Raw genomic sequence first — 18418 nt, forward strand, 5'->3', positions numbered from 1 at the left:
TTGGAGATTGCAATTTGTATTAGGACATCTTAAATGAAAAGAGTTAAGACAAAGAATGATCAGATTTCAGAAAATAGTGTTTTTATTTAATACTTGCTTTTGGGGGGAAAAGGACTTTTTAACGTCAACATAATTTTCATTTGAATCTGAAATAACTTATGAAAATAATGGGAGAGTGAAGTATTTCCTGTTACTTTCACCTCATCAGTTTTTCAACAATTCCAATGCATCCTATTAAGTCAGTTAAATCTTAGAAAAACAGTGCATTTTTGTTAAACAGTAGTACCTTAAATTTTTGGCCTAAACAAAACAGCAAATACAGCATTCATAAGTAGAAAAATTAATGCAATAAGGAAGAAAGAGTATGAGAAAACAGAAAAACCAACCATAAAAACATGGGCCCAATTATTGACTTTGTTAATCAAATGTCTCCTTATTTGATCTCTGCCCATTCCTACATTTTTCATCCTTATTCAGAAATGTCTTTGTTTGAGAAGACTATTGTCCAAGCCTGCCTCCTGTAAGGAAGCCTGTCCTCCATTCCTCCAGGATTCTTTAGTGCCACTCATAGCAAAGTGACTTCTTTGGGGGTGGGAAGATTCAGAAAAAAGGAGTCTGAAGTAAGGGAACAAGTATTTAGGATGGTTTTTGGTCTAGAATGAGCAAAGGAGTTTGCCTAGTACCAATAATGTTGAAAGGGAATGGTAGGTTTTCTCATGTGTAAAAAAAATCTCCACCTTCCATATAACAAAAAACTCAAGACATGACTTGTAAATAGGAAAAAAAGAGCAATTTCAATTGTTCAAGTCCTTATGTACAACCTTAGATACAAAGGTATAAGTAATTAGTTCATAGCATACAACTAATCTTAGATTGCAGGCAGAAATGATCCAATTCTGATCAACAAACAAAGTGAAATGATCTAAACCTTTAAGATTACTGGTGTAGCAGCACATTGAGGTGGGGTGGGAGACAGTCACAGGATACAGAACAGCTGAAGGATGTTTTGATGGGAGCAATCCTTATATTTTTCTACTTGATTTTTCTGGTATGAAGACAACGGGGCAAGCCACTGGCCAGCAGACTCTGCTACTTCTCATTGATAATCCAAGCTGCAGCTCAAGGCAGGCATTATTTGTACCAAAAATCTTCACAAAGCTTTATTTAATTAGGAGCTGCTCTACCAACTGCTCGAATTTATCCCAATGTTGATAAATGTAGATCTGAGTCTCCCAGAGCATGTTTACCAGGATTGTATTGCTCACTTCATCCAGCATTATGTCTGTCTCAAAAGAGGGACTGAATCTGTGGGCATCAGCAAGATGTTAACAAGAACAGCAGTTTTGTGCATATGCTGCAACTGAAGGTAAGAATGTAGGGCAAAGAAGTGTTCAACAGAGAAAACAAAATACAAGGGGAACAATGGGGTACAACAGGAGCATCATAGGACCTTCACTTTTAGATTCCAAAAGCTTCCCCCCCCACACCCATGTTTTCAGGATATCACTGACAAAACCTGGTGACAGAAAAAGCCAATACAAATAGTCCTCAACTTACAACAACAATTGGGACCTTATTTTCCATCACTGATGCAGTCATTGGATCAGTTGCACCCGATTTAACAACTTTTTGCTGTGGTTGTTAAGTGAATCACACAATGGTTGAGCAAATCCAGTTTCCCTCATCAGTTTTGCTTGTAGAAAGCTCCCTGGGAAGATCACAACTGGCAACCATGGGAGCCCTCCCTCCCCCACCCCCCCAGGATGCTGCAATTGTTGTAAATACATGTTGGTTGCCAAGCATGTGAATTTTTATCATGTGAGTATGGGAATGTTGAAGTGGTTACAAACTTAAGGACCTATATCATAAGTCACTTTTTTCAGCACCATCATAACTTCAAATGGTTGTTAAACTACAGGACATAAGTCAAGGACTATCTGTATAGTTTTCTTCTTCCATTTAAATATTTTGAGCTCTTCCCTACTTTTTAGTGTGCAAAGTTCTCTGATCAAGGACTGAGTCATTGCCTCATCGAAACTTTGCTTCCTGTTCTTGCATTATCCTGTGTCACAGTCTTGTCTACTTAATTAACACTAACCTGGTTTTATATAAAACCTTCTGACTATAGCTCAGACATGGGATAATTGAATTATATTTCTCTACTTCTCAGTTGAATCCTGTCCCATTAAAAAGTTGCAAGGGCCACTTACACAAAACACCTAAAAAGCAGAAAGCAGCCTAGAAAAACGACTATTTATTAAGACAGGGAACTTGTGACTCTTGAAATGTGACTGAACTGTCATTCTCAGCAGCCACTGCCAACATGACCAATGATGCTGGAAGCTTCAGCTTACCAACATATTGAGATTTAGAACTTGCTCAACTCTGCCTGTGCAGGCTGCCAGAATGCATAATAATCTTCAACTATAAATCAGCTTTATCCTCAACTAACGTGACTGACAGAGCCACTGTATGGTAATCCTTGTTTATTATATAAGCTCATATTCTGAAATCACATTCACAAGTTCACGCTTTGATTTTTCTGACACAGTATTACAGTAGACATGGCTTGTACCTGAAATAATGGGCATCTATCATCTCACACCAGGCAGCTGCACGGTCAACACATGGTCCATCTGGATCTGTGCACTGCAAAAATAAAACCAATACGTTATTCAAGGTATGCCAGTTTTTCTACAGAACAAATTTCCAGTACAAATTTAAAAAAAACTTCAAAAGAAAAGAAAAACAAGCAGGTTTGGGCAAGCACACATTGGATAATTTAATTTTAAGAACAACAGAGATATGAAATATATGGCAATGCAGAGTTTTCCTGAGAACGAGAAAGATTTTCCTACTTAATAAGACAGAAAAAGAAACAAAAAGCGGAGGGGAATGATACATAATAAAGGAGAGTATTTGGTTCTTTATAAAAATGGTCACCTCTGTAAGACATTGTATATAAACCAAGCTTATCTCGTACAAATATTGTATTTCCAAATTTCTAAAAATATGTGAAGAAGGCTTTCATCAGCTGGACAAAAAGCAAGGGAATCTGTTAGGAAACTAAAAAATGAATAGCTCCTGTGGATCAGATAAGCTGTTTAAAAAGTATTATAAGATGTTTAGGAGCAGTATATTGAATGGTCCTTGGTGTTCTCTGAGCTTGGTTATTTTCTTGCAGACATTTCATTACATTACATTTCATTACATTTCAACTGGGAAATTATGACCATCCTAGACCAATCCAAGTCTAGAGAATTCCTGGAAGCCTGGCACTCAATAGGCACATGGACACAAACAATATCTGCATGGCATTCAAGAGATTATCAACAAGCCAAAAAGGGAACAATAAAACACCTACCCACCAGCAGCTATCACCCAGATGAGTAGAGATTAACACCAAGATTAACATCAGATCAACAATCAAGAATATCCCAATCAAGGAACTGCCAAACAAGCTAACAGTATATACGCCAGACAAAGAACCTCTAAAACCATCCCCACCAACACTGATAGGGCAAGTCACTAGTATATAAAATGAGAGCAAACCCCACTCCCTACTAGCACTAATGATGTTACCTAGTTTGGGTAATGAAACATCTACAAGAAAACAACCAAGCTCAAAGAATATAAGGACTCTCAGTCATCCAGGTCATAGTTGTCCCAAAGATGCTTTTTCCACGAGGCAACTGGACTTTCTCATTTTCCTTTGAAGACATTTCTCTTCTCATCCAAGAAGCTTCTTCAACTCTGACTGGATGGTGGGGAATGGAAGGACTTATACTCCTTGCAGACAGCTGGTCATTTGCATTCTTTTAGAGGGTCATTGGGGCCACTTGCAGACTCCACACCCATTTGCACTACTCAGGTGATCCTGATGACACAGATAAATGTCCAGGTAGCCCCAACGACCTTCTAAAAGACCAGCAAATGACCAGCTGTCTGCAAGGAGTATAAATCCTTCTATTCCCCATCATCCAGTCAGAGCTTAAGAAGCTTCTTGGATGAGAAGTGAAATGTCTTCAAAGGAAAACAAGGAAGTCGAGTTGCCTTGTGAAAAAGCATCTTTGGGTCAACATTTGCTAGTATTACCTTAGGAAAACTATTTTCTTCCCCTTTATTGGGCTTTTGAATTGTTGTATTACAAACTATCCAAAACATTCCTTTTATTTGCAAAATGTAGAAATCTGCACCTTAGATTTGATATCATGATGCCTACTCTCTGTATCTCATACTCACACAGTCCACCACCAGTCTGCCTAGTTCTTTAGCCCCATAGACAGTCTTGGCCAGTTCCCAAGGGTTGGAGGGACGAAAGACATCCACAGAGCTCACGGGCACTTTTGGTGCTCTGCCAGTTCCAAGAGATACAACAACTCCCAACTTCCTCACTTTGTCACCTTGTTCCTGAAAAGATGGGAAAAAAAACAAGCAAGTACTTCAAGCTTCCAAAGATAAAGAGGGCAGGAATCTTACCAACATGTTCACATATTTTGCTTGAATATAGCACAAAAGAAGCATGTGCATAGTCCATATGAAATAGGTATTTGGAATGTTATTCTACTTTTCTTTTCCATTCTTCAAAGAGGTATGGAGATTTAGTAAGTGAGTTCTTTAACTTGTTTACAAAACTGATTGGTAGCTTGACATTTTACACATCTTACACATTTATTCTGGAATAAATTTATACACAAAGCTCGAAAGTTTATTTAGTTACAAATCAAGGTTTGATTACCTTCCTGGTAAAACCTCAGGGAACCTTTTCTTTCCCTGTATCATATGATGGACCTTGCCAACCCTTTTTTTTTTTTTTTTGTAGAGACTTGCTTTAGTTAGTTCAGCTGAGCAGATTATTGCAAAATGCTCTGGCTAGTTTTGCAGACATTTTTGAAACTCCAGTTGTTCCAAACTGCAGCAACCAAGGTTTCATGCCATATATCACAGAGCATAGTGTGGAAAAAGCCCTAGGAGCTTAGGAACATATATCCTTAGGAATTGTTTGTTTTCATACAAAAATCCTATCACAAATAGGATAGCACATATACAAGAGGTATGCTGGTACTTGATTACTTTTCTAATTAAACATGTCACTCTCTCCATGATGTTTAGCCAGAAATTGACATGCAGGCTTTTAATTTTGCATACCTAATTTTTCATTTTGCCTAATTACCATCTTTCTCTACTTGGATTAAACTTTAAAAGAAAAAAATGAATAACAAAAGAGAGAGCAGTAAAACTAAAGTGCTGGCTATATGATATGGCTTCTATTAGAAATTGGTTGATGCAGTTTACTCTGAGGGAAGTTGATGAAAATGTTCTGTTTGCCGGATTCTTTTAGATCCCATTAGTGATCAGGAGCACCCACAAATTATACTGCTGAATTTGGCAGCAAAACACCTTATTTCCAGCAGAAATTATGTTCTTCTTTATGTTCTTCTTGCCCCACAGTGTCAACTCTACAAATGAGCATGGCTGCAGCCATTTTTCCTATTCGTTTTCGGTTGCCACATAGAATGGAGGGAGGGGGGTTGCCAGGTACTTCGCTAGCCAAAATAATCTTTTGTCCCTTGGGAACCAAGGTCATCGGCTGCTCCAGAGACTGCAGGCAACCTGCCAAGAAGATGTATTGGGGAACGTAGTTGCTTGCATAGTTTTAGGGGTGGGATTTTCAACTTTGTATTGGGGAATTGTTTATGTGTGTCTCCAGACTTGATTTCACTTTTGATCGGATTCGTCTGTCGGAACCATGAACAAAACCAACTGAAACATTTCCCCTTTTAGCCACCTAGAGACATGCACCACTTTCTGAATTCTTTAGAAACCTGTTTTTTAAAGTAAAAATACTGTCTCTGGGTGGAAAAAATGGTTCACTCTTAGACATTTTAGAAAATTGCATGTGCAAATTAGAATTTCTCTTTAATAAATATTCTTGCAGAATAAAGCCATACTTTCTGGATTAAAGACTTGTTATATTCATTGATCTCAGTTATGGCATCCAAAGTGGGGTTGTTGGCTAGCAGCCCTCCATCCAGAAATCGTCCTACGGGTCGAAAATATGTTGGAGCAGCTCCACTGGAACGGGCAGCCTGCCACACCAGTTGATCTATAAGGTAGTAGTGACAAAAAGTAGTGACTATCAGCAAGAATGCATATCAATATTATAATAAAAACAAAGTAAAGCTATCTGGCTATTTATGAAATGGAAATAAACACAAGAAAAATTCAAATCAAGGAAAGATTTGGTGGTAGTAGCGAAGCCAAAAGATTTCTTTACATTATTTTGATTACACTTTAATTCTTAAGAAGAAATAAAAAAGCACACCCCAAAACATTATGGTGCATAACAAATATTTCCTCAAAATTTCTGGCAATGCAAATGCCATCAAACAGAAGACACTGATAGTTCCATATGTGCTTCCTTTACAATACTTAGCAAAGTTGTCTAATACTACTTTTTTTAGCTTAGGGCTGCTCTAAATGTTTTTTTCCCCATACATAAATTATCCTTCTGATGGGAGAAAAATATCACTGCATATGTAACCAGTCTTTATTTGGTTATGAGCAGAAGATCATGAGAAAGTCATGTGTTCCAATCTTATTTACAATATGTAGTATACATTCATTCCAAACATGACATATGCTAAGTGTATGATTATTTTGTTTCATCCACTTCCTTACAAGGTGGTGAATGAGCAGAAATGATGTATTCCTTACAGGTTCCTCCTACCACTCATCACTCACTCCCAGTGCAACTTAGATCCCTGGTCTGTGGGAATGGATACAGGTAGTCCTCAACTTACAACAGTTCATTTAGTAACCATTCAAAGTTACAGCAGCAAAAAGTGACTTATATTTTTCACACTTATGAAAAAGTATCCCTTTAGTCACATGATCAAAATTCGGATGCTTGACAACTGATGCATACATTTGATGGTTGCTGTGTCTGGGGTCATGTCATCACCTTTTGCAACCTTCTGATGAGCAAAGTCAATGGGAGAGCCAGATTCATTTAACACCTGTTTTACTAACTTAATGCCTGCAATGCTTCATTTAACAATTGTGGCAAGAAAGATCGTAAGATGGGGCAAAATTCACTTAACATCTGTCTCACTTGACAACAGAAATGTTGGATTCAGTTGTGGACGTAAGTCGAGGACTACCTGTATTTACCTTCTGGCTTGGTCATTGGTTGAAATGAGCCTATCATTCTGAAACGGGATTTGTTTCTTCCTTCTGGCGGACTGTAATTCCTGAACAAATGGAGCTCAGCAGGCTGTCGGTCACATAGTGTTGCTGTCAACATGACTCTGTAAAATGTTGAACAAGACAAAATTTCAACTTGATTGCAAGGCAGAGACCATAGCACAGCAGCAATACTTATGCCCTCCAGGCAGAAGGTAAGAGACTCAACCTTCTAGTTAAAGGAGATCAGGTACTACTTGATAAAAAATGCTTTTAATAGAAAGAAGTAAGAAAGATGGATCATTCACATGTTATCATTCTTCTATGGGTCATAAAGTGGCATTATAACTCTGTTAGACAATTTACCATTTAGATACTGATGAGATACCAAACCTTATTGAATAAGGGAAGGTAAAATAAATAACCAGCAGAGCTAATTAACAAAAAGTATAAGTTGGTGTTCAGGAAGCCATCCCAATGCTTTTCATTTTGGCTTACTTGGGACTCTTGATATCTGTCATTTTGGTATGTTCTCCAAACTCCTTTTTCAGGAAATTTTCAAGAGGCTCTGATTCATAGGGCCGTGACCCTCGAAAGACCTCATCTTTCATGCGAAAGTATACACAGCGCATGTAGTCCATGGGTTTCCCTGAGAAGAAGAACAGTATTATTGGTTTTCTATAGAACACCTTCGGTTCCAATCTACCTGATAGAAACAAGCGGGAAATTATCTAAACAGCTTGGTGAAAATATGGAAATCCATGTTTTGTGCAATGAGTGAAATCACCAAATGTGTGACAGAAGGGGGAACACCAGACCAAATGTTCAATAGCAGGAAGGAATACATAAGGCTACGCCAGATGCAAGAGTGCAATGTAGATGAGCCATTTTGTGTAAAGGCTCCATATATTGCATGCTCTGAATGCAGGAGATCCCAGATTCAATCTCTTGAGAGACTGGTAGAAAAATTAGAAAAACACTTGGTCATTTAAAATACAGACCATAAGGACTAATGATTAAATTATTATTAATTACATGATAAAACATGGCAGCTTCCAATGAAGAATGGTAAAGAACAATTGAAGAATTGTTTGATGGGCAGACACAAAATATATCTGTGTACTGGGGGTAATACAGTATAAACTAGGGTTGTCTTGTATCTACTCCCAGCAATGGAACCATAACACTGAATCTCAATTTTTGGTCAGGAACCTTTAGTTCTTTTTCATCTCTATTCAATAAAAAGCTTTTTATAGCCCTTTTGTAGACTGAACTCATGTTAATTACCTACTTAAAGATTAGAAGTAAAAATTAACTAAACAAGAACTGAGCCTATGAGTTTATCTAGCAAAAAAAATTGCAAAGCCAATGCAGCAATGAAAATGGTTTAAACAAGAGCACGAAGAGCTATATAATGTGGTAGTTTGACAAGAAATCTGGAGCCCAATTCTGATCAGGGTTTTTAAAAGCAACCCCTCCCCCATTTTCTTCCCCGTTCAGTGACCGTTCCCCTCCCACACTGAGTCATTTCCACATGGGATTACTTGCTATTCACATCACTTCTTACCTTGTATAATAGCCAGAGCCAGAATTCCCCCTGTACTAGTCCCCGCCACCCAGTCAAAGAGCTCTGAGATGGGACGCCCTGCAGCTTTCTCTATAGCGATGAGAAACTGGATGAGTACAATGCCCCGAACACCCCCACCGTCCAGACTCAGGAGGCGGTCCTGGCTAGAGAAGAGGAACAGAGAAAACAAGGGAAGTGTCAGTCCCAGAAGTAACTTTGCCTTGTTTTTCACATTAAGATGACTCAGGGAGATAGTTAAATTTTTATATGCATTATATAATATATCTAATGTATCGAAGCAATTGTTCCTGAGAGTACATTTGAGCCACAGAAAAAGGGAAGCAATAGGCATGGAGCCTTTCTTTCCAGGAATCTTTCCAAGATCTTTACTGGATCTTCCCCATGCAGGGACACCTAAACCCCCTATGTAACTTTCACTGACCCTACTTGCTTACTTTCTCCTCTTCTCAGGGGCAGAATCCACCACATCTGGTCTCCTCAGCAAGTTGCCAAGAGCTGCTGAAACATGGATGACGTCCATGTATTCTAGAAAAACATAGAGCAACAAAACATAAAACTTTTAATTTTCAGGACACAGCAGGCACGGGTTAGAACTGAGAGTTTAAGATGTATTTTCTCGGTCACTGTAGTACCCAGATTCGATAGAATCTGGAGTTTCTATTTCTCAAGGCATTGCCCAGAAGGAAATGATGTGATAGGCATGCCTTTCCAGAGTCACCATAATCAGCGACAGTAAATCATACCTGCCAAATCACTTTCCGTGTATGCAATGCTTATAAGAGCTTTGTCTATCCTGAATATAGTAACCCTATCGGCTAGCAAAAGAGCTATTTATTAATCTATCTCTTTTAAAATAGATATTATTATAGCTGTAAGAATATGAAGGAAAAGTGAAGGAAAAAACATTGGGGGTATAATAGGATGAATTACTATAGAACATGGTAAGCAGTCACAAGATTGGTTGTCCTGATTGCTCCAATGCCATGATCACTTTTCTAGCACATCCACATACTACTGGAAATCTGTAATCAACCGAAATGATTATGATGGCAACCTGGATGTGTACACTGGCATTCATTTACACATAAGCATTCTCAGACATTCAAAGTGCAATACCATGTTGGAAATCTTAAGGTGTGAAGTGGTCCAAGAGAGTGAAAGGAAAGAAAGGCACACAGAGCTAGGTGGTAGGTTACCTAAGCCAGAACTCCGTGGGGCTGATGATCTTTCTGGGAGGGTGGAAGTGGATGTTGATGAGGCAGATGTGCCAGGTGGAAGGAAGCGCTCAATCCCTATAACTTTCAGCAGATCTAAAAGAACCTTCCGGTTGGCACCTTGCATAAGTGAGGTGGGAATAACATGCATTTAAACAGAAAATTATTAAAATAAATAAAAAAAATCAGTCACTACTGCAAGCTCTGAGCCACCCTATTTCTTGTACCCAGGAAGAGCTTGTATCTGAAAGACAGGTGAATATGCTTGCCAAGGGCAATGGAGAGCAATTTTTATGAGGTAGCTATAGAGCCTAGTGCTTAATGCTCCCCTCTATTGTTGGTTATTTATCTATGATTCTAAATCTCCATTCCATAGTAGACCTTCACTAGGAAGTACTGATCTATGCCCTAAATCCCAAGATCCATGGCTTAAATACACATGGATTCTGTTCACAATGTTAACCAAATCCAGTTGGGTAGACCAAGGTCAACCCTCCCACCACCCTACTTTTATCCAAATGTTCTTCCTACCTTTGCTTGTCCTGGCTGCCACCAATCCAGGTGTCTCCCCTAAATCATTGGGGATATCCACATCTGCTCCAAACACAATAAGGGCCTTGATCATTTCTATATGATCTTGCTATTGGGAAGAAAGGAACTTGTTAATGGAAACATAATTGTCCTAATCCTCTCCATCCATTGTTTTCTAGTCTATGTTGAAATGCTCACCCAGTTTACCATCTTTTTGTGTTTCTAGGCCACTAGGTTTCCTGTAGGTCTAAAGCTGGTTAAAGAATATCAAACTTTGGGTTAAAAGTTTGCAATGCCATTCCTCAAGGGTACGCTAAACTTCCACATCCTCAAAAACCCTCTTGAATGATGAGATCTTTTATGAAGCTCCAGAAGCCCAATAAAGTGGAGAGGCCTAGATATAGATTTTCCACCATACAAACTGCCAATTGGCTTATCTATCTCAAACAGATTGGGATCTCCAACCTTCTTTTGATCGAATAGCTGGTTTATCTAGATAAGAATGGCGGTGATGAGATAAATAAATATAAAAGCATATTGGTTCGAGTGATTGATGTATCAAGATAAATGTAGAAAGTATGCTCATTGCAGAGATGAGCATAGCCTACATTTGTTGTCTCTCTCTCTCTATATATATATATATTTTTTTTTTACAAAAACACTGAACTCTACCAACTGGAAATTGGTACAAAAGACATACAGACAGGTTTAAAGGTGCTTGAAACCAAAGATAGATTTGAAATATCAGAATATAATTTAGTTTTTCTTTCACACATGCAAAGCAAACTTTCTTTGTTAAAGTCAGGGAGGGCACATTGTTAGTCCTATTGCTAGAAAAATGGGAGCGAGAAATTCAGGTAGTTTTGCTGCAAAAGTCTTCCAGAAATACCTTGTGCTCAGCCTCTGCTCTCTGCATTTTAGAAAGAAAGCACCTCTCTCAATTTCCCATCTGCTAGAAAAATATCCAAATGATGAAAGGCCCACCTGCATGGCCAGATGAAGTGGTGTGTTGCCATTCTTCTCTTTAGTGTTTGGCATGGCTCCGTGTGTCAACAACACCATTGTGCAGTCCAAACGCCCACGTCGCACAGCAATATGAAGGGCTGATTCTCCTGATGAACTGAGGGCATTCACTTCACAGCCATACTCAATAAGCATCCGGGTTATCTAGAGTCATGAAGGGAGAAATGACAAATAGGAATTGCAGCATGTGCCCTTCTCTCCTTCCAAGAGTTTTTCCTGTGATATTTTTCCTGATGGGACAGAGGTTGCGTCATCAGTCCTTTTAAATATGTGTAGCTCTTTTTTAAAAAGAAAATTGTATTTTTTAGTTACCAAATCATTCACTTGTCCAGGTAGTCCTCGAGTTATGACCATTCGTTCACCAACCATTGAAAATTATAGCTGCACTAAACAAATGGTAGTTGTGCCTGGTCCCCAAAGTTTTGGTTGTTGCAGCTCCTCTGCAGTCACGTGATCAACATTTGAACAAGGCAGCTACTATCTAGACTTATTTACTTAACAAGAAGGCACCTCAAAATGTATTTCAGTCAATTTACAAAATACATTTTTTTGAAGGTTACAATGATTTTTCCTCTCATACTTTGTTTTATAGTGTTTCGTGCAGGGTCTTCAAACTTGGCCCTTTTATGACTTCTGGACTACAAGTCCCAGAATTCCTCAGCCAGCTTGCCTGGATGAGGAATTCTGGGAGTTGAAGTCCACAAGTCATAAAAGGGCCAAGTTTGAAGACCCCTGGTTTAGTGCATAAAAATGGAAAACAGAGTTGACCATAACAACACTTTTCTAAAATATTCTCACAGAGGGCCAATCTTTTTTATTTGTGTCGCTTTCTGACAACAAGAACTAAAGACACTGCTCTTATCCCTTCGACAACCAAATTAACTTTTCGCAGTTAGGGATTTTTTAAAAAAAATATATTTTATTGGTTTTTTTAATTTTAACAAAAAGTACTTTAGACACACCGTGGTGTTTGGGTAAACAAACAAGGTAAAAAACATACATAATACAATCCATAGAGCCAATCCTTAATAAAATCCATAGAGCCAAGATTCTTTTATCCAAACCATTCCATACAACAAAAAAACCATCTAACTAATTTAAACACATATGTATATAGTTATAACTGACTTAATTAAGCGAAAAGAAAAAAGAAAAAAACAATAATGTTAAACCTTAATTCCTTTCAATTCATTACACAAACTTCAAATTCCATCCAATTAATTATCATACCTTATCAGATCATATTATTATACACAAAAATCACCTAATCAATTTAAACACTTACTAATTTAAACACGCATGTATATAATTGCATTTTTCTTAGTTCTAGCTCTAGATCATTATCCTTAAAACAATCCAGAAAATCAACATTGCCTTTTGCTCCATTAAACATTTTTAAATTTCTTTTTCAGTCTAATTCTGGGTTTCTTTCTATGCCACATGGGCTTCCATAAAAGCGCTTCCCTTTCAACCAGTAAATCCATTCTTGATGCTTGTAGTAATCTTTGAGAAAATGTACGTCCCTTCCTCTGCAGTAAACATCTTTTTTCCCTTTCAACCAATAGATCAATTCTTGTTACTTGTAGTAATCTTTGAGAAAATATAAATCCCTTCCTCTGCAGTAAACTTCTTTTTCTGTTCTCCTTGAAGTGTGGTTGCTTTGTATTTTGAGGTCTTAGTCTTTGCTTCTTCTGGTTCTCTAAGTTGCTGAAGAAAGGATTGTCAGATGAAATAAATTCCACTTCTATCTCTGTAAATTCCTCTTCTGGTACATTTTGATTTATGCCATGATCAGTTGTAACCTGGACATCAGTTTGAGCAAATGTAGTAGAATCTCTGAATCTTAATTCTAAAGTACAGTTTTTAAATGTAGCACAAATTTCTGCAGTGGCCTCATAAATCTTTTCCAATATAAGTGCACAGTTCAGTTGTATCTGAGGTTTCTCCATTTTAATATTAATGCTTAAAAGGAAATCTCTTTTTCTTTTTTGTAGAGGCTTTGTTTAATGTAAAAACATCCACCCCCACAGCTTCACAGGTGCACAGCTTATCGTTAGTGTTTTGAAATTCAACAGAAAAATAAGCAAAGTTGCAATATTAAATTTTCGCCACTAGATGCCCTCAGTGAGTTAAGAAATAGAAATAGTAAAATTCTTAAAAAGAAAGGAGAAAACCTTTTCCTTCTTTTTTCTTTTTTAATGTCCAAATAAAAGTAAAATATAGCCTTTCAGTGTTTGTAAAATGCCTTTCTTCCCAAAGAAAGCAGAAGCCGCCTTTCCAAGCTAGGAAAATAATTTCAAAAGCTCTTACAGGTACACAAACGAAAAAAGGCGGAAAAGAGAGAAAAATAAGAAAAAATTCTCACCTGGATTTACCATGGGGGCACTCAAAGCTTAGATGTTGTCTGACTTACAGTCTGAAGCAGCAGGGCGATCGGCCATTTTAGTGGCCGATCTTCTTCTCTGTCAGCCCTCGGAGATTCATCCAGAAAGCTGGAGCCGCCGCTCCTCCGCAGATGGACAGCAGCCTCCTCGACGGAAGTCGCACCCTCCAGGGTGACTTTGGACCCATATAAGGGTCCACCGACGGAGGGAAACCTAGTCGATGAGGAGAGAAGTCTCCCCGTGCGACTAGTGACGCTGCGAACCGGAACCGGAAGTCACAGCTAGGGATTTTAATGTTGTTGTTTTAATCAGCATTCTGATATTAGCCTACTGAATTATGGCACAAAAGACATACATTTAATGAATCCTATGCCTTGGATTTCGTCTTGGTTGCCAGAATTAAACAAAATTCACCATACTTCAAAACAAAAATCCACTTTCAATTTTTCTGATCATTCACCTGTGTTTCAGCAATACAATTGCATAGATAATTTATTTTGTTACTGCTTTAATTAAATAATCTGGAATCGGGGGTCCACACTATGGATTTTATGTCACTCAGAGATTTTCTAGCAGATATATTTTCATCTTCCATCTATTTCAGTTATATAACAAGTTTTAGCATGTTCCAAATCCTCAGAGAAGTAAACTCTGTATTTTCTGCCAATATAAAGTTCCTTAGTACCAATAGCAATAGCACTTATATACCACTTCATGGTGCTTTACAGCCATCTGTAAGGGGTTTTACAAAGTCAGCATATTGCCCCCAACAATCTGGGTCTTCATTTTACCGACCTCGGAAGGCTGAGTCAACCTTGAGCCGGTGTGAATCAAACTGCTCGTAATCAGCAAAATCAGCCTGCAATACTGCATTCTAATCGCTGCCCTATCACAGCTCTTAATGTGATGAACTTTCTAACACAGTGGTTCTCAACCTTTTTAATGCCGCGACCCCAACCAGTCGTAAGTCAAGGACTACCCAACTGGTCGTAAGTCGAGGACTACCCAACCGGTCGTAAGTCAAGGACTTTCCCTGCCCGGGAGTGCCACGCATGCATGGTGCCGCCCCCTGCGTCGGCTGAGGCATAATTGGCAAGGGGCAGCGACGGCGCAGGTCGACCACTGGCTGGGCCACCAGCTGGCCCAGCCCAAGGGAGGTAAGGCACCCGCCAGGCCCCATGCGCGCCAGCCTCCCACCCCTGGCCCTCTTTTAATTACATTTTTAGTAGTTGCTCAGCAGGGAGGGGTGGAAACTTCCAGACAGCTCGCCTTCGCTGCAGACAACTTGCAGCACCGTTTGCAGACTGGGGCTTTTGCCGGGCTCAGCAGGGCAAAGACAGCCTGGACAATTCCTATTGACTTTTGAAAGCCAATAGAATTAGACTCTATTCAAGAGAGTCTATTCTATTGGCTTTCAAAAGCCAATAGAATAAAAGGGAGTAGCACAGCTAAGGAAAAGGGGAAAAAATGGCGGACTGTGTTGTTTGGTGACCCCCGTGAAATGGTCGTTCGACCCCAAATGGGGTCGCGACCCACAGGTTGAGAACCGCTGTTCTAGCATATAGAGCTGGTTGAAATTATAAAAGAGGAAAAGTAACTAGCATAACAGCCCTATGACACTCCAATCTTGTTCATCCCACAAGTAAATAAGCCTCTTTAGTGGTTTGGAGCTGCAAGACAATCAAATCGGTCAGTACTAGAGGAGATCAACCCTGACTGCTCTTTAGAAGGCCAGATCCTGAAGTTGAAACTCAAGTACTTTGGCCACCTAATGAGAAGGAAGGACTCATTGGAGAAGAACTTAATGCTGGAAAAGATTGGGGGCAATAGAAGAAAGGGACGACAGAGAATGAGGTGGCTGGATTGAGTCACTGAAGCAGTAGGCGTGAGCTTAAATGGACTCCAGAAGATGGTAGAGGACAGGAAGGCCTGAAGGAACGTTGTCCATGGGGTCGCGATGGGTCAGATACTTCGCAATTAACAACAACAACAACAACAACAAAGTGGTTTGGAGCAACCTAGGCACTCAATCTTTCTTACTTGAGATGTGAAATCAAGGATATAGCTATATCATAGGAGACACATTTTTCAGTAATTCAAAGGCTTGGTTTAGATATCAATTTTGCCCAATTTTAGGATCCATTATTTTTGAAAAGTCCACAAATTTACCCCAAGAAGAGGAGTGAGTCATATCAGAATCAGAAGACTTACAAGGGTAAACAAATCAATCACTCCTTTGTTTTTATAAGGAGATGGGACACTTGAATAAAATTGCACTTTTATATGTGCAAATATTTTTCATTTTCTTCTGTGAGAAAAATATAGCCACATTTTTAAAACTTTCTTAACCTAGTGTCCTACAGTCTTCTCTTAAGTTATCATTCTTGGGTATTCATTTTGTCTAATAAGTAAGATTTTTGGCTGAAGCAAGCATGCTGCAAATTATTCTATATTCAATTTGGTACTTTGAAAGTAGGATTCTTGAAGGTGGAATACAACTAATGCTGTTTCTCCATAATTTTTACACAACAGCAGAAGAATATTTCTAGGTCTCCTGGTTCTACACAAATATTAACAACCCAGAACCCAGCAAGATCATACATAGTGAAATGTTAACAATGGACCGGGGGAAAGAATTATTCCCAGGAGAATGGCTCCCAGGTAGTAAAAGCAAAATTAAAAACAAATGATTTATCATCTCTAATGAGATTGTACTTTTTCACCTCTGCAATTTTGGCCCAATGAAGGGGTGTAGCACCATATCGTGGATCCAGAAACTGAATCTGGTTTATTTCTTTATCAAGAAGAATTTCTGCACATCTGGAAGAAAAAGGAAGGAGAAATAAACAAAAGATGCCATAAAGATGTCCTGGTCAGCTTTATAAATAGTTGCATTTTTAGTATGAATGGAAATTACTTTTCAAAGCTCCAGTATCAAGCACATAAAGTATATTAAAAGCCCTAGGATTCCTATTGGGAATGCAGTAAAGCCAAATATAATTAAGCAACTTTGAAATACCACGCCTTTGAATGATCATATCCTCTGACTTCATTGCATTATCACTTACACTCATTCATGAGTCCCCTCTTGTCCTCTCTGCCTTCCTATACTATCTGCTGCACTGTTATCTTGACTGTGGAGCTTCATTGCTTTAGTCAGCTTTCTGCCACAATCTCCTGGAGCCCATTGACCATCTTAAAAGAGTTTTGTTAAAACCTTCAGTATTTTTCCTATGGAGGCAATACTTTCCACTAACACATACATACTCCTGTAATCCATCCAATGGGGCTATGAACAATAAGTGGATTTGGCACATCTCTTTCCCCTCTCCCCCCCCCCCAAGCTGGCATGTTATACAACGGTCTTTTAAGGCAACAATGGCATTTCCCCACCTATTTAATTGTGAAGGGACACTCCCAGGACTCTTGACTGTTCAGCTACTTTGCAGCCACATTTAGAAGTAGAAAAATGGGTATAAGATCAGCATCCTACAAAGTTCCGCTTTTAATTCAAACAAGCAAATTACTGCCAGTTTTGTGAGAGTGAAAGATGTGTACTTTGAGGACACTTCCATGCAAGAACTTTCCCCAGTTTGAAATCCTTTTTGGAAGCATGCATGACTTTGGTCTGACTGAAGAACTTTGGATTTTTCCTTTTCTTTGAAACTAGAGAAAATCTGTTTTCTAGGCAAGGGTGTCCCTCTGCTGAGTTTGTAGACAGCTCATTTCCCCATTTGTAACTCTTATCTCACTCTGCATCTTGCCTTTATGATTTCAGTTGGGTTTACCAAATATTTCAACAGAAAGGGTGGCTGGATGGTTTTGAAGCTTTCACATGAATCACTCGAGGTTTAGAGAAATGCTCTCAGCAGGAAATAAAAACATGGATTTGGAGGTGGGGAAGGAAAGTAGCCATACATTTTATTTCCATTTTCATTGAGTGGGAAGGGGGGATATTTTTTTCTTTCTTCAGGACCTATGGAGCAATCCTCTGTTCCTTGTTTTTAGCATGGCATTTCTTTTCTAAGGTCTTAGTTGATGGAAACTGAAGGTAAATGTATAACAAGATTGGAAGAGACCTTGGAGATCTTCTAATTCAACGCCCTGCTCAAACAGGAGACCCTATACCATTTCATTTGTTCAATCTCTTCTTAAAAACCTCCAGTCATGGATCTTCCATAACTTCTAGAGGGAAGCCATTCCACTGATTAATTGTTCTCACTGTCAGGAAATTTCTCCTTAACTCTACGTTGGATCTCTCTTCTGTAAGTTTTCATCCTTTACTTCTTGTCTTTGTGGCAGCCCCTCAAATATTGGAAAACTATTATCAAGTCATCCCTAATCCTTCTCTTCATTAGACTAGACATACCCAGCTTCTGCAACCATTGATTGTACATTTTATCCTCCAGTCTCCTATCATCTTTGTTGCTCTTCTCAGCAATCTTTCTAGAGTCTCAACATCTTTTCTGTACCATGCTGACCAAAACTGGACA

The 18418-nt window shown here is 38.8% G+C and overlaps 1 protein-coding gene across 3 annotated transcripts in view; it reads right to left on the reverse strand.

The window, feature by feature from the left end:
• Positions 1–64: 64 nt before the first annotated feature.
• PLA2G6 (phospholipase A2 group VI) overlaps positions 65–18418 on the reverse strand; it is a 30309-nt gene continuing 11955 nt past the window's right edge. The window contains exons 6-17 of one of the 3 annotated variants that reach the window (XM_039333548.1): positions 16649–16745; positions 11503–11685; positions 10519–10627; positions 9970–10107; positions 9208–9298; positions 8753–8916; positions 7684–7834; positions 7174–7310; positions 5952–6106; positions 4243–4410; positions 2576–2649; positions 65–1305 (exon numbers count right to left, since the gene is read on the reverse strand). In XM_039333548.1, the coding sequence (XP_039189482.1) occupies positions 1161–1305; positions 2576–2649; positions 4243–4410; positions 5952–6106; positions 7174–7310; positions 7684–7834; positions 8753–8916; positions 9208–9298; positions 9970–10107; positions 10519–10627; positions 11503–11685; positions 16649–16745 (1612 nt within the window). In that variant the 3' untranslated portion in view covers positions 65–1160. Of the gene's footprint in view, positions 1361–2575; positions 2650–4242; positions 4411–5951; positions 6107–7173; positions 7311–7683; positions 7835–8752; positions 8917–9207; positions 9299–9969; positions 10108–10518; positions 10628–11502; positions 11686–16648; positions 16746–18418 lie in introns of all 3 variants that reach the window. The other 2 variants (XM_039333549.1, XM_039333550.1) reach the window with 2 other exon arrangements.

This window comes from Crotalus tigris, unplaced genomic scaffold (genome assembly GCF_016545835.1).
Source record: "Crotalus tigris isolate CLP2741 ecotype Arizona unplaced genomic scaffold, ASM1654583v1 scf7180000024506.7606697, whole genome shotgun sequence".
Classification (NCBI taxonomy): Eukaryota; Metazoa; Chordata; class Lepidosauria; order Squamata; family Viperidae; genus Crotalus; species Crotalus tigris.